The sequence below is a fragment of the Cheilinus undulatus genome, linkage group 7, assembly GCF_018320785.1.
Source record: "Cheilinus undulatus linkage group 7, ASM1832078v1, whole genome shotgun sequence".
Lineage (NCBI taxonomy): Eukaryota > Metazoa > Chordata > Actinopteri > Labriformes > Labridae > Cheilinus > Cheilinus undulatus.
This window is the reverse complement of record NC_054871.1, coordinates 1,412,200-1,428,317: the sequence shown is the minus strand read 5'-3', so window position 1 is coordinate 1,428,317 and position 16,118 is coordinate 1,412,200. Positions and strand designations below refer to the sequence as shown.

Below are 16,118 nucleotides of genomic sequence, written 5' to 3'. Positions count from 1 at the left end.
GAAAAATCCTAACTGCTCCTTTATTTCCTTTAGATTACCAAATCAGAAAACATACTTTTTTTTTTTTTTTTTACATTTTTAAGACAATAATTCTCATTTTTTACTTTTATGAAGAGTGCACAGGTGTGATGGCACATCAGCCTGGCTTTTTAAGAGAGTAAACTATCACTAGACTGTAGTCTGGGCTTGTTTTCTGGACCTAAAAATGAGTGTGACAGATTTCCTACCTGGAAGTAGACGGTGACCTCAGAGTTGGCGTCTCCTTTGTTGAGAGATTTGACCTTACACAGGTGATGTTTCTGAGGCAGCTCCACCACACGGAACAGCACGGGGACCTCTGCTGACAGAGGCTGGAACTGCAGCTTACTGCAGAAAGACAGGGTTGTTATCTCACATGACTTATCCTCCTGAGACCTGAGCTTCTGTTTGGAATCATTTTTAGTTCCTCCTTCCTATTATATGAAACCTAAAGCCCTGCCTTTGAGCAGGACGTAGTTTTCACCTAAAGTCATGTCTGTATATGAGGATTATAGACCTATCTCACTGCAGAGTTAATGTGTTGAAGAAGGGGTTCTCAACCTTTCAGCCCGTGACCCCCAAAATAAAGGTGCCAGAGACCTTTATTGGGGACCCATGGAGGTCAACAAAATCATGGTCCATTATGAAGTTAAGCTGTGATAGCCATATTTTATATTTAACCTGAAAAAAATAACCACTCTTATAAAAGAAAAAAAATTTTTTTTAAATCATTTGTGTAGAAAATAGCCTTCTAAAAAATGTAATTCCCTTTTGTTGAAGAAAAAAAAGAATTAAAATGGGTTAAAAATGGCAAAAAAAAAAAACAAAAACAAAAAAAAAAGTAGAAAAAGTGGTGAAATTGGATTTTAAAAGTAGTAGAATTGGGTTAGAAGTGACAACATTCATAAAAATGGCTAAAAAAATCACTGGCAAAAATAGGCATAAATTGTGTTAAGAGGCAGTTCAAAAGTGGCTAAAATTGCTTTAAATTGACAAAAATGTGTGGAACTATGGTTGAAAAATTGAGTTGAATTGAAAAATTGATATAAACTGGCAAAAAGTGTTAACTAAGAAAGAGAAAATAGGCAGATATTGGCAGAAATTAGTTAAACTAACAAAAATTGGCATTTCAGATAGTGAAATGAGGTAAAACAGGAAAAAAATTAGGTGTAAAAATGGGTTAATAGTGGCAATAATGGTTCAGCAGAGGCAACATTAGGCCTATGTGGCAAGAATTGGTTTAGAAGTGGCAAAAACGGGCAGAAAAAAATGAACAGGTTCAAAATGGACAAACATAGGTGTTAAGTGGCAAAAATGTGTTAAAATTGGTGGGAAAATTGATAAGTATGAGTTAAAATTGGTGTAAAGTGGCAACAGTGTAATATAAAAAATATTCTTAGTTTTTAGGAAATCTGGGGACCCCCTCAGAGTGTCTTGCGACCCCTTAGGGGGTCCTGAGCCCAAGATTGAGAACCTCTGTGTTAAAGAACGCGGTGACTCACTCTATGAAGTACTGCAGAAACTCCTTAGACTCCTGTATGAAGAAAAAACAAATGTTAGTGAACAGAAACATGATCATCTGGACCAAAACGAGCAGTAAAACATTTTTCATCATCAGAGTTGAGAGATAAACACAGAAAACCTGAACTCGTGGAGCAGATAGCAAAAAAGGCAGGGTTAGCTGTTTAATCAGTTTTAAACCTGTTTTTTCTTGCTTTTTCTCACCGTGCTGGTAAAGTTTCCCTGCACCAGCCCCTCAGCGTAAAGCTCCGCCTTCAGCCCAGAGACAAACGCCAGGAGGTCGTCGACGGTCAGGCCCTTGGTGACGGCTTGATACTTCTGAATGACGGACCAGCGACAGTGCTCCAGGATCAGCAGACGGATGTCTCTGCAGAAGCATGACGAGGTAACACAGAAACATCTTTTAACTTCCTCAGATCGTCTGACAGTGAAGCGTCTCGGATGTTAGCTGTCCAGGTGTGCAGGTAACCCGAGAGTGTAAAGACCATTAAAACTGTAGAAACCTCAACATACAGTAGCTTAAAAATCCTGGATCAGGATAAGAGTCCTCTGAATAAAGGTTTCAGTGAGTCTCCATCAAAGACTCCCTTCAGATTAGTGTAGGTCTGTTTTTGAGCGAGTGGCACGTACTTGCCGAGTCTCTCTGGCTTGATGAGGATGTTGAAGTAAGTTTTCTTCAGCTGCTCAGAGAACATGGTGAACACGCCAGGCTCCGTGTTGAACTCAGCGAGATGATCCACGATGAGCTTCAACAGCAGCTGGAACAGCAGAAAATTATCTATTATGAGCTCTGAGAGTTTTATTTTTCTAGTAAGAATCTAGACTTAGAGCATCCTGAAACACAGCCATATATCCACATTTAGGAGCTACAGTGCACATCTCTTTTAGCTCTGTTTGTAGTCTCCACCAGATCCAGGGCACCGACCTAGGGTCAGTGAGGACCCTATTGTATTTCATTTTTGTTGAAAAAATTTCAGGCAATTCAAGGCCTGTTTGAGGGGCCTTAATATATGTAAAAAGGCCTTTTTTTCTCAAAAAAAGTCAGAAATAGCTATCTGGTGGTGGAATGGTGCAAGTCAGTTAAGCAGTCACCTCTGGGGGGTGCCAAAAGTGAGATAGGGCCCTGGGTAAGACCTACATCCATGAAAATCAGTTCACATTATGTATCATGATTAGACCAAAAAAACAAAAACAAAAACAAACAAACAAAAAAAGAAACATTATGACCATCCTCTAAAACGTACAGGAACCAAACAACTGACGCTTAAAGGTCCAAATTTGGCTTTTTTGGGCCTTTTTCACTGGCGGACAGTTTACACATTTGAACCAACTTGTCCAAGGGATTTCATCTGGTTGACTCCAGAATTTTTTTACTCTAACTAGACAACCTTGAGACCCAAAGCTGTACGACCTGTGAGTTTTCACTATAGGGTGGGGCTGTTATCTGAGCCCAAACTTGGGTTCTGTTCGAATAGTCCATTTTGCTTAGGAAGGTTCCTAACTGGATGAAACGACCCAGAAGTATTTTATTGTCGGCCATGACAAAGGCTGTTCGAATTCTCCAACTGAAATAAAGGAGCTTCATTACTTCCTTTATTATCTCCTTTAGCCTAGGAAACACTGGACCATCCTTTACCGCAGGAGAGATGAAAAGATGACCCACAATTCTTTGCGTCACTTTCAGTTAAAGTGACGCACCTGTTGACTGTAAGTTTACTAGTTCTGACTTAAACAGTAAAATTCACTCAGACTTATAATTCATGTGATAAACAGAAGCAAACAGGGATGAACAGAGGATTACAGACATGAAAACTTTATCATTCCACTTATAACGATTTCATTTCCATTTTTATCCAAATAGTAAACCATCAGTCGGTATTTCAAACTGCATTTGTTTCACTAAATATTAAAGTAAATGTGATAAAAGTTTGTAAATCAAAACTAATTCAAGTGATAAAGCTGTGATGTTTCCATATTGTGATATTTATCATCATAAATAAGCAGGAAAGACGCGGTTTATGGAACTTTTCACATAATGAGCTGGAAGAAAGACAGAAGAAAGCCCTCTCTTAGAGCCAGATAACCACCAGTTTCTTCCACTTTACTGCTGCCTAGTTTAAATTCAGTACTTCCACCTCATGGCTGCTAGAGCCGTTTGCTAACGCTGCATCTCCTCACCGGCAGCTTGTGGTTGAAGCCTTTGAGCCGGATCACCAGGCCGTGCTCCCCCGCCACCAGCTTGTACTCCAGCTGAGCCACGTCGGCCTCGTACGCCGGCTCTGCCAGGTTGTGGGCCAGGATGTTCACGAAGAGGTCGAAGAGCACCAGACTGACAAAGATAACACATCAGACTGTGAGGATAAATTCATCAACATAGGACAAAGGAAAGATTTTCACAGCAGTCTCTTACTTTTCTGGACTCTTCTGAATCAGCGGAGAGATCAGGTTGAAGCGGATGTACGCTGAAGAAGACAAAACAAGGCTTTTAAATTATTTCATGATTGATAGAACCAAAAAAATTAACTATTTAAAATGTGTGTTTTTAGATTTACTGTTGTGTCTTTAGAATAGTAATCAGACATTTCACAATTACTGATATTTAGTTAGAAGGAATAAACATGTTCGGACATTTGTTTGCAGAGCATTAAAACATTAAGATGTAATAAATAAACATGTCGATTTATTTATGTGTGATATCACCATAAGTATGAAATTATGAAAGAAAGAACAGAATTACTGTCAGATTTTCAACCCAAAGCTGCTGAGAGAGACAGTGATGGAAGTGTCCCAGTTTTCCCAGTGCTTATGAACCAAAACAATGGTTCTTTACTGGTCTAGTGTCAGGACCCTCCACCGCCTTACTAATGTCAAATCAGGACCCAAATGTCTTAAATTTAATGATTGTAACCAAATGTTTAAGTGAAAAATGCAGCAGTTTAGACTTCAGATAGATTATAACAGGGGTGTCATACTCAGTCACAGAAGGGGCCGGATTCTGAATTCAGGTCTAACCTGAGGGCCTAACAGGGTCAACATTTAACCCAAGTGTTCACCTACTTTCACCAGTAATAAATTATGGGGAAAGAAACGAGCACTGATGAAACATTATTTTGAGATATAAAAAGTCAAAATGATTAGTTAAAAGGCTAAAAGTCTGAGATAAAAAGTCAAATTTATTAAATCAAAAGGTCAAAACATAAAATTAGATGTAAAGATAATGCTTTTAAAAGGCAAATATATTAAAAAGAAAGTCACAATCATGTTTTTAAGGCAAAAATATGACTGAAAATTTAAAATGGTGCATCTAAAATGTCAAAATATGAGATAAAAGTCTAAATAATAAGTTTAAAAGGTCAAACGAATAGATAAAAAGTCAACATTATAAATTGAAAAGGTCAAAATATGAGATAAAAAGTGAAAATAATAAATTGAAAAAGTCAAAATATAAAACAAAAAGTCAAAATAATAAATTTAAAAGGTTAAAATATGAAATAAAAGTCTAAATAATGGACTGAAGTCATAATTGAGCAATGCAAAATTGAAAATATGAAATGAAAACACAAATTATTTTCTTTTCCCACACTTCTTTTTATCTAATTATTTTTACTCCTTATTTTGTTCACATTTTTATGACTTAAGGATATTTGAAATCATCATGGCTAGGTTTACGTGTTTATACTGCAGGAAATCTGCAGACCTCATATTTTAGGGCCAGTTATAATAAGAATAGGATATGATCCTGCGTGCCAGGTGTAACTGTACCACAGGCCGGATTTGGCCCCCGGGCCTTGAGTTTGACACCCCTGCTCTAAGGGCATGTTGTTAGTGTGAATTCTTACATCAGGTTTGGTAAAGACCAAAAACTGCCTGGTCTCCACTCACCTTTGGGGATCTTGAACTTGTTGTCCTTCTTGTACCACAGACAGCCTCGCTCGTTGTTTACGATCCTCACGGGGAACTCTGTGTCTGGACAGTCCGACATCTTCAGGTCAAAATCCGTCGCTGTAACATCAAGAAAAGAAAAATCCAGAATTAGCAGGATCATTTTAACCATCAGTTATCACCTGATTATGGTAACGATTAACCCTTCTTTTCCACTTATATTTTTAATGCAAAAAACCTGCAGAATCTCAACCCTTAAGCATAATCAGATTATAGACATCTATTTTTCCAGGACTACCTGGACTATCAGAGTACGTTTGGAGCAAGGACAACAGATGAATGCATCAGAAGTGAAAGTAATAGAACATTTCACTTCATATAAACCCCAGCCACATCAATTGTAGCGGTTAAACAACTGCATTTAGTTCCTACAGGCCTCATGCTAAGGGTCGACAGTGATCCAGCAGGGTTCGAAGGGTTAAAACAATGTTGTTGTGTCTTTACAAACCGATGAATTTGTTCTCAGCAGGAAGGTGGAGTTCAGGGTTGAGTTCAAAGTCTCCGCTCCAGCGCTGAGCCCACTCGTCTGAAATGTCTGATGGGACAAAACAAACACGCCCAGGTCTCTTACAATCCCACTTTTCCAACTTTCAAATGTTTGTGGATTAAAACCTGATGCGTTGGGTTCAGAAGAGACAGAAACACGCCTTACCCTCCACGCTGTAGCAGGTACCGAACCATTTTTCCCGCAGCGGGCAGTGACCCTCGTTCTCCGGTGAGAGCAGCAGCAGGTTCGCTTTGTCTGGAGTCAGCAGGGAGAGAGCAGCACCGATCACCTGAAACAAACACACAATATACTGTATATTATTTTATTCCCACGTGGCCTGCAGGAGAAAAGGAAAATCAGCAATTTGCAATAACAGATTTTTAAAATTGTGATGCATTGTGAAAGATAAAGAGTGCTTTAATTCAGTTTCTACATCTGTTTTTTTTTTTTAAATGTCTTCTACAGTACCGCCGTTTGGAACCTCCCCATCAATATAAATCCAGAAAAACTTGTTTCCCTCCACTAAACTGGCAATACAGGTTAGATTCAGCCTAATGTGGCCCCTGGTCCAGATCTGAGCACAGGACCCAGGTCAGGTCAGGTTTAAGGGGAGTCAAAGACAAAATCCATCTTGCAAAGCTCCAGTCTGAAACGATTGCAGCATGGCCTAAAAAAACGACCTGGCCAATCAGCATCCTTTGAGAAGAATGAGGCAGTTCCTGTGTGCGGGGTTTAGCTAATAGAAATGGCTGCCGCTGGTGTAGCATTTAGCTCGGATGTAGCTGTAGTATAGTTGCAGTTTCATCAGAACTGGGCCACATTTCTTTGTTAAAACAAAAGGAGAGAACCACACTAAAAACTTCTCCATGTTTCTGCTCTCCTTCTGTCCGGCCTCGGCATTAGTTCTTTATCCAACAATGAGCGAGGCTGTGACAGGGCCTGACGCTTTGATTGGCTCATATGAACATCAAAGACAGAATTATTGTCCAATCACCTTCAGAAACTTGTTCTGAAAGTCCTGCTCCTCCAAAACTCTTCTTACGTGAGATAAAACCATGCTGTGGATCTATGAGGCTGTCTTTTAGCCAGGTTAGCATGGGTCACTCCAGCATAGAGCAGTGTTGCTCAACCAAAGAGCCAAAATTGTTGAAAAATACCTTTGCAAGAGCCACAATCTAAGTGGTGAAAAGTGGCAAAATGGGTTAAAGTGGCAATAGAAATAAGTTAAAGAGGGCAAAATGGCCAAAAACTGGGTCAAAAGTGACAAAAATGGGGAGAAAAAGGGGCAAAAAAAGGGCATAAATTTGGGTGAGAAGTGATAAAAAAATGAGTTACAAGTGATAAAAATGGTCAAAAAGTTGCAAAAACATGACAAAAATGAGTGAAAAGAGACTAAAAGTGGCGTTCAGAGGCAAAATGCAGCTTAATTGAGTGCAAAGTGGCAAAAATAGCAATAAACAGGATAATAGAGTCAAAAACTGGGGAAAAGGGGGCAAAAACTGGCTAATAGTGCCAAAAAGGCAAAAGTGGGCTTAAAGCAGAAAAAGGCATTAATAGTGGCAAAGATGGGGAAAACTGCAAATAAGGAAATCTACAGACAGAAAAGAAAGGTTGGCAATTAAAGCCTACTGTGTAAGTGTGGGAAACAAACTGATTAATGTCACTTGCAATGGATAATTTCTGAGGTCAGAGTTTCAATTTTTTTAAGTTTTTCTGGGGATAATATTTCAAATTATGACATAAAAGAGCCACAAATCCTCAAAAAAGAGCCACACGTTGAGTATCACTGGCATCAAGTACAAACCAGATTTGAGGCTGATTCTGGATCAGGTGTGGCTTGTGTTACCTGAGGGTCATATTCAAACATGAGCTGGTCTCCAGTCAGGAAGTCCTCTTTAGGAAACAGCTGCATGTTTTCACAAATATTCTCCACAAACTCGATGGGATCCGTCTGTCAGAGAAACACAAGTTTTAAAGACACCTTGATTATTCATCATTAAAATACCAAAAAATAAAAATAAACAACAGTCTGATGTGTTTTTGCCTCCATTACTCTAACACTGTTTTTGTTTTAACCCTTTAAGCACCAAAGTCGCAAAATTGCGACAAGCAATATTGCTGAATAAAACGGGCTGTAGCAGCAAATATGGTGCCTAATGTTGTTACTACTTTACACCAGGAGATGGCAGACATGGGTAACTTCAATCCCAGCAGCATTTATGGGTGTGTTTCTATTCAAAGTTTTGGAGAGGAAGAGTTTGAAGACGCACGCCCAGTCGAGGAGACGAGGAAGTGGTAGAAGTGGTTGTAGTGCGTAAAAGAGTAAAAGAGAGCGAATTTTAGCGAGAATACTCACAATTTCGGGAGGAATAGTGGAATATTCACCCCCGTGACGTTCAGTCGTCCAGTGAGACCGAGACGTCGGAGCCACACGAACTCCATGCGTCATGAGAGTCCACAAACAGCACATACCGAAGCTGATGCTTTTCCTCACCAGGGCTGGGGTGGGAGTAATCGGCAAATGCCAATGAGGGGACGTGGTGGGGGTTTCAGAGGTGGTCAATACACCACATTCAGTTGTCCAGTGAGACGGAAACTGCTGTGCGTCTGTGAGCACTCTGCGCCATGAGAGTCTACAAGCAGCACATATCGAAGCCGTTGCTTTTCCTCACGGTAGCCAGGGTGGGGGTTGCAGGGATGGTCAAAACACAAATATTGATGGAGGTAGCGGGAATAAAAAACCACCAGCGAGGTAGGGGCAGATGTGGTAGAAGCAGTGGCGGTGGAGGCCGCTTGGTGACGTCAGAATATGCAAATTAGATGAGTGAATTTACTCCCACCACAAACTTTGGGTCATACTGAAGATTGTTCTCATTTACAGCATGCCTTTATCTCTAACCACTTTCAAGCTACTGCCTTTTGAAATCTTGATATCACAATTATATATTTTCTTTAAAAAAACTTTGGCGCCTAAAGGGTTAAAGTTTATTTTAATGCCTGTAGTTTCTTGAACATCCATGCAGCAGAAATCCTCTCTCCTTAGTGATGATTCATGACTTTAAACCCGTTTAGTTTCTGTCTCCTGGGGCTTCTGTCTTTTCATTTCAGCTCTATTGCTTCTCTCCTTTTCATTCCTCATATCGTAGATTTAATAAACCAGCTGATGAATCACTTCCCCGTACGATCCTCACAAGTGATTCTTTCCTTTCATTCCCACAGAGGTGACATTAATTCAGCCGTTATCACATCAACTAATCCAGACGGATAAATAAAGGTTGATCATCTTTACCTGCTCCTGATAGTGGAACTCATTCGCCTCTATCTTCTGGATCTCCTCATAGATTCTGAAGAAAAACAAAACTACTGAGCAAAAAGACGCTGGAGAGCAGGTTTAAATCAGGACATAATGCACAAATATGAGTTTACATGTAGATTAAATACCATTATTTACTAACTAAAGACTGATTTTAAGATGATCTAACATGAGAAATTTGGATTTGTTTTGTGTGTTTTTGAAGGTCACATATTTTACCCTTTAAGACAAGTTTATATCGGTCTCAGAGGTCCCCAAAATATGTCTGTGAAGTTTGTTGCTGGATTTTTTCTACTGGATTTTCACATTTCTAAAAACCCCTCTGTTTCAGCCCTGCTCAGAACGAGCTATTTCTGTGTCTGTTACTGAGCTGTCTGACTCCGCCCCTCTCAGGAAATAGATGTGGCTCTCCTGATCCTCCTCTCAGCTGAGAGGAGGATCAGGAAATGAGGGCGGAACTTTCTCCCAAGCAGGGAGGGCCAACTGAACCTGGGGGCAGGGCTAACTCCCCACATGACATCATGAGGGGAAAATCTGAGAACGGCTTGTTTCAGCACACATTTTCTGAAAGGTGGAGAAAGAGAGAGGGGGAAGGAATGGATTTTTCTGGTACTTGAGGGAATTGTGGACAGAACAGGGGCACATATCTTTGTTAGAAAAGACTGGAAAAGTGTATTTTGCAGAATATGTGACCTTCAAGGGAGAATAGAAATGATATAACTAGATGGAAACAACCTAACTACATCGAATTATTTTGAGAAAATCAACATTTTTTTAAATGTAACAACTGACAACTGTCCTTACCTCTGCTGAGGGCCGAGAGTCTGCAGCATCTTCAGGTACTGGACCACAAAATGAACCACCTGCACAAAGGGAGAGAAACTAAATCACTGAAATGGGATTAACCAGAGCCCTGCAGCTGAAATCTGTCCTGTAAAACTGTTAACACACTCCAAATGTAAAATACGGTGTAAAGGCTGCACCTTTCACACCTTTTTTATCTTAAAGTTAACTGCCTCCCATAAACCAGTGGTTCTTGACTGAATACCTTATCATGAGTGTCACTGAAACACTTCAGCATGTATTTTGTTTGCAGCATCTATTTCAAGCACTTAAAGGAAAGCTGCTGCATTACAGTATTTACAGCATTTAAAGTTTCCCTTCTTGACTTGCACATCAGCCCACATGGACAGCTGACAGCTTAGACCTGAGTCAGCAGACCTGGTAGAAGTTCTGGTAGCCCTGGTCGGTGAGGGTGATGGAGATGGAGAAGATGGAGTAGGTGGAGTTCTGGTCGAAACCCGTCTCACTGTTCCCTCCAAACAGAGCCAGAGCCCAGCACCTGAAGACACACAGAGGCCGGGTCTGAAGGGAGGTCCTCTGAACTTGTTTAAGGGGAGAGTGGTGCCTAAACCTGAGCCAGGTTTAACACAAACACTACAGAGCAAAAAAGCATTAAAGGGATACTTCAACATTTTGGCAAATTCGCCCATTGCCATAATTCCTATAGTCTTAGTAATAGGTTCGTTACCTTCAGTTGTCGGTGCAAGCTATTTTTAGATTGGCGCTGCCGAGTTCAGACCTGCTGTGCCAACTCAATGTAAGTGGACGGTATTCCTGCTTTCCCTCATCAAACTCATCAAATACACAATCCAACAACTCCAAAACGCTCTCGTGGACAAGTTGTGACTTGACATTCACCACGCTATGAAATAATCATGGAACATTACGAGACGGAGATGTTTTAAAGCTAAATGCAAAGCCGGAACTACACTCCAGACATGGCTGCTGCACTGTGTCAGTCCGCCCAGTGGTTTTACTCAAGAAATAGGTCCAAGTATTTGCTTCATGTGTTGTAATGTTACATAACAATACGTTATTATTTCGTAGCGTGGTGAATGTGCAGGTCACAACTTGTCCACAAGAGCGTTTTGGAGTTGTTGGATTGTGTATTTGATGAGTTTGATGAGGGAAAGCCGGAAAATCGTCTGCTTACACTGAGTTGGCACAGCAGGTCCGAACTCGGCAGCGCCGATCTAAAAATAGCTTACACCGACAACTGAAGGTAACAAACCTATTACTAAGACTATAGGAATTATGACGATGGGTGAATTTGCCAAAATGTTGAAGTATCCCTTTAAGGTACAGCTTTGATCATTTCCTACGTGTCCTACAGGTGACTGCTGCTGGTACAGGTACGATGCATGTTCATCCTTTAGCTTACGGCCATACATAGAAAACTTATACGTGTGGATGGAAAATGCTTTTTCAAACTGCCTCTTTTCCCTCCCATCGTTTAGTCATTTAGAGCAGGGGTTCTCAGCGTTGGGGTCGGGACCCTAATTGGGGTTGTGAGACACTGACAGGGGGTCTCCATATGCCTTAAAAAAAAAAAAAGCAATATTTTCTTAATTACACTGTTGCCACTATACACCAATTTTGCCAAATTTAACCTGTTTTCATCACATTTTTCCAACTTTAACACATTTTTGCCAATTAAAACCCATTTTTTCGCAATTTTTTGCCACTCTTAAACCAAATCTTGACACTCTCTGCCTCTGCTGTCACATTATTGCCACTATTTACCCCTCTTAAACGATTTTAAAGCCACATCTCACAATTTGACATGCCCAGTTTTGCCAGTTTAACACATTTCTGTCTATTTCTGCCTCAGCTAACCCTTTATTGCCAGTTTATATCAATGTTTCATCCCATTTCACCAAATTTCCACCTATTTCTGCTACTTTAAGGCCATTTCAGCTACTTTTTTTAATCCCCTTTAACCACTTTATGTGTCCATTTTTGCCAATTTAACCCATTTCAGGGTATTTTTTTGCCACTTTTATCCAAATATTTGGCACTTCTAACCCATTTCTGCTACTTCTAAACTCCAATTTCACCACTCATCCCAGCATTTTTTGCCGTTATTAACCCATTTTAGCTATTTTTCATGTATTTCAGCCCATTAAAGCCTGAAAACACAAATTATGGCCAGAAAAGTCTCATTTTTTGGAACTGAAATGTTTATTTCACTTTCTACTGAAATCTAACAAAAATCCGTATTTCCCTAAAATTTTAAATACAAATTTTTTGTATCTCATTTGATATGTTAAGTGTTTTTGATAACTGATAATCCACTTGAGGGCATTTTTATCATTTATCAGCTTGTATTCCGAAGTTTTTTTTAGTAATTTATTGACCATATTGATTAGATAGAGGTGTCATAAAAGTATGTATCAACTAGAAAAGCACTCGAAGAGATGGTGATCCGGATCACTCCCAAAGTCTAATCACTTCATCCTTATGCCATTTCTGACATTTCCTGAAAATTTCATCAAAATCTGTCCATAACTTTTTGAGTTATGTTGCTAACAAACCCTGCCGATCACATAAGCTCCTTGGTGGAGGTAAATATTATACAACAGGCTTTAGGGGTTAATTCTGTTTTAAACAAAATGATTTACATTTTTAAGAGGACTACTTACTACACAAATGAATTAAAAAGGTATTTGTTTCTTTGATAAGAGTGATTATTATTCAGGTTAAATATCAAATACCAAAGCTTAACTTTACAATAGACCATGATTTTGCTGAGCCCCAGTTTGGCTGGGCCATTGACTGCACATGACTATTCTTGAATGTGTATAGCTGCGTTCAGTGGGGGTCCTGGTCTCTGACACCTTTATTTTGGGGGTCACGGGCTGAAAAGGTTGAGAACCACTGATTTAGAGCACAAAAGTATAACTGTGGGACCCAAATCAGGGATAAAACAGGACCATTTATATCAGGTTTCAGCTTCAGTCAGTGCCTCCATGACTCACTTCTTCCTGAGCAGAGAGAGGATGCTGCCGGTCCCCTCGTGTCCAATCAGCCAGGAGATGTAATGAAGAGGTTTCACTCTGACAACAAAAACACAAACATCATCTGGACCAGCCTAATACGAAATCTGGAAAGCAGACAGGAGCTTCCGCCTGATGCGTTTCATCTCTGCTGTGACTTTTTTTACACATCGTTCCATAAACATTATGACCAACAGGTATGTTAGAAACTGTCTGCTCCTTGCTGGATTAATGGTTTTAATTTAAACTGTTCAGTGAAGAGTTTTGACGCTGTACTAGACTTACCTGTAGTGTTTTCCCTGCGGCGGTACAGCCCAGCTGATGGTCAGAGCATGAACTTTTCTCACAGGAACCACTGAAACACACACGGTCACAGTTAACCGACAAAGAGATCTGCAAAATCATTTAAATATATAGAAAAGCATTTTTCTACGGTCAAAAACAGCAAAAAGATAGGAAAAAAATGAGTGTAAAACATACTAAAATGGGCAAAAATGTTGGAAAATTGTCAAAAAGCAGCAAAAACATGGCAAAAACATGAGTGTAAAAGTAACCAAAATGGGCAAAAATGTGGGAATATGGTCAAAAAGCAGCAAAAACATGGCAAAAAATGAGTGTAAAACATACTAAAATGGGCAAAAATGTGGAAAAATGTCAAAAAGCAGCAAAACCAAGGCAAAACATGAGTGTTACAGTGACAAAAATGGGCAAAAATGTGGGAATATGGTCAAAAAGCAGCAGAGTGGCAAGAAAAAAAATGCTTTTTGAATACAAAAGCAACTTTAAGACAGCTAAGCAGTGGAATTAATAGTCTCAGACAAACAATATGACTTCTAATAACCCCCGTGTCAGACCTCTGTAGAGTTTGTTGAAGGCCGGGGTGTCGAACGGCTGCTGAAGGTGAGAAAAATCTGCTCGAGGTTCACCACTGGAATAAAAAAACAATCTGTCAGTCGACTTTTCTAAATCTGACGGTTTCTGAATCAGTGAATCAGTTCAGGTTTTTCGGTCTTACTTGTTGGGAACTTTGATGAAGATTTCTCTCACCCATGTCTCCAAAGTGTCCAGCGTCTCTGAACAACAAAAACACAAAATCTCAGCACGCTTCACACTTCCATCTGTCAAACAGCATGCTAATGTTAGATACGGAAGGAGCATCCCAACGACAGCTGATTACATCCTCAGCAACCCCTCTTTAATAATTCTGCAGAAAAGTACAACATTTCTACTGGTCTGGGACTTTGTGCTTCTCTACTTCTGCATACCTTTGGACTGAACCGTTAACGTCATGTAATGAGCGGAGTAATATCTCCTCCAGAAGTCTCGGAGACGCTGGTAGGTATTGATCTGTTTCTCTCTCGGCTCGTGTTTTAATGTCTGAGCATTACCTGGGGGAAACACAAGTTTTTCAGCCATTAAAGATGAAGACGCCACCTTTTCAGGTCAATCAGCTCAACAGTAGAACCTTTTCTAGGCATTTAGAATTAAATCTATGGCAATCATGTTTCTAAAGAGAGGGAAATTTAAGAGAACAGCTTTTTTTAAATTGGCCCCTTTTTCCTCAGAGATTTGGGGCAAAAGGCACAAAAGTGTGATGTTCTTACCCCAGCAGAACTTGCTCATTGGGTGTCCTGGTTTTGCCAAACTCCCAAACAGCATTTCTTTACGATGTGAGTCCGACGGCCTCGCTAACTGGTACTCTGAACGGGATGGAGGAAAATACAGAGCACATTTAGATGCACAGTTAAGTGGAGCTGTGTTAAAAACTCAATGAGGATATTTAACAGGACCACTCTTGTCCTGAGACACAAGCACAAGAAGAGAACCCATCATCGACAGTCTGTAAACAGCTGTAAACATCAGCCTATTTCAGATTTAAATATTAGTGTGCATCAGCTGTTAATGTTCACCTATGTTGGCTTAAAATATTGGCCAATATCAACTTTGAAAACCAGACTATATCAGATGTGAATATTAAGTGATATAAGCTATAAATATTGACCAATATAAGCTGTAAATATCAGCCGTAAATATCAGCTCTAAAATCAGCTGTTAATATCAGCCTATATCAGCTGTAAATATCAGTCTATATCTGCTGTTAATATCAGTCTATATCAGCTGTAAATATCAGTCTATATCTGCTGTTAATATCAGTCTATATCAGCTGTTAATATCAGTCTATATCAGCTGTTAATATCAGTCTATATCAGCTGTAAATATCAGTCTATATCAGCTATAAGTATCAGTCTATATCAGCTATAAGTATCAGTCTATATCAGCTGTAAATATCAGTCTATATCAGCTGTAAATATCAGTCTATATCAGCTGTAAATATCAGTCTATATCAGCTGTAAATATCAGTCTATATCAGCTATAAGTATCAGTCTATATCAGCTGTAAATATCAGTCTATATCAGCTATAAATATCAGTCTATATCAGCTGTAAATATCAGTCTATATCAGCTGTAAATATCAGTCTATATCTGCTGTTAATATCAGTCTATATCTGCTGTTAATATCAGTCTTTATCAGCTGTAAATATCAGCTGTAAAATCAGTCTATATCGGCTGTAAATATTGACCAATATAAGCTGTGATATCAGCCTATGTCAGCCATAAATGTCAGTCTACATCAGCTGTAAATATCAGTCTATATCAGCTATTAATATCAGCCTATATCAGCTATAAATATCAGTCTATATCAGCTATAAGTATCAGTCTATATCTGCTGTTAATATCAGTCTATATCAGCTGTTAATATCAGTCTATATCAGCTATAAGTATCAGTCTATATCTGCTGTTAATATCAGTCTATATCAGCTGTTAATATCAGTCTATACCAGCTATAAATATTGACCAATATAAGCTGTAAATATCAGCATAGCAGCAGAATACATTTAAACTCATCAGCACAATAAAAATACAGAGCCCATTTGGGTTTCTCTTGTTTCTCCTGCAGATCTTTGGAGTTCTTCCTCTGCCCTGAACATTCTGCTGAA

General features: G+C 39.4%; 1 protein-coding gene across 2 annotated transcripts in view; it reads right to left on the bottom strand.

Moving 5' to 3' along the window:
• The window catches only part of nrd1b (nardilysin b (N-arginine dibasic convertase)), a 34,274-nt gene that overhangs the window by 7,254 nt on the left and 10,902 nt on the right, over positions 1–16,118 (bottom strand). For both annotated transcript variants that reach the window (XM_041792368.1, XM_041792369.1), the window contains exons 7-25: positions 14,725–14,820; positions 14,386–14,508; positions 14,136–14,193; positions 13,975–14,048; positions 13,406–13,475; positions 13,103–13,180; positions 10,503–10,623; positions 10,086–10,144; positions 9,258–9,312; positions 7,815–7,919; positions 6,134–6,257; positions 5,930–6,016; positions 5,422–5,541; positions 3,950–4,001; positions 3,718–3,868; positions 2,170–2,297; positions 1,744–1,906; positions 1,521–1,552; positions 228–366 (exon numbers count right to left, since the gene is read on the bottom strand). In XM_041792368.1, coding sequence (XP_041648302.1) covers positions 228–366; positions 1,521–1,552; positions 1,744–1,906; positions 2,170–2,297; positions 3,718–3,868; positions 3,950–4,001; positions 5,422–5,541; positions 5,930–6,016; positions 6,134–6,257; positions 7,815–7,919; positions 9,258–9,312; positions 10,086–10,144; positions 10,503–10,623; positions 13,103–13,180; positions 13,406–13,475; positions 13,975–14,048; positions 14,136–14,193; positions 14,386–14,508; positions 14,725–14,820 — 1,835 coding nt within the window. The remainder of the gene's footprint in view (positions 1–227; positions 367–1,520; positions 1,553–1,743; positions 1,907–2,169; positions 2,298–3,717; positions 3,869–3,949; positions 4,002–5,421; positions 5,542–5,929; positions 6,017–6,133; positions 6,258–7,814; positions 7,920–9,257; positions 9,313–10,085; positions 10,145–10,502; positions 10,624–13,102; positions 13,181–13,405; positions 13,476–13,974; positions 14,049–14,135; positions 14,194–14,385; positions 14,509–14,724; positions 14,821–16,118) is intronic.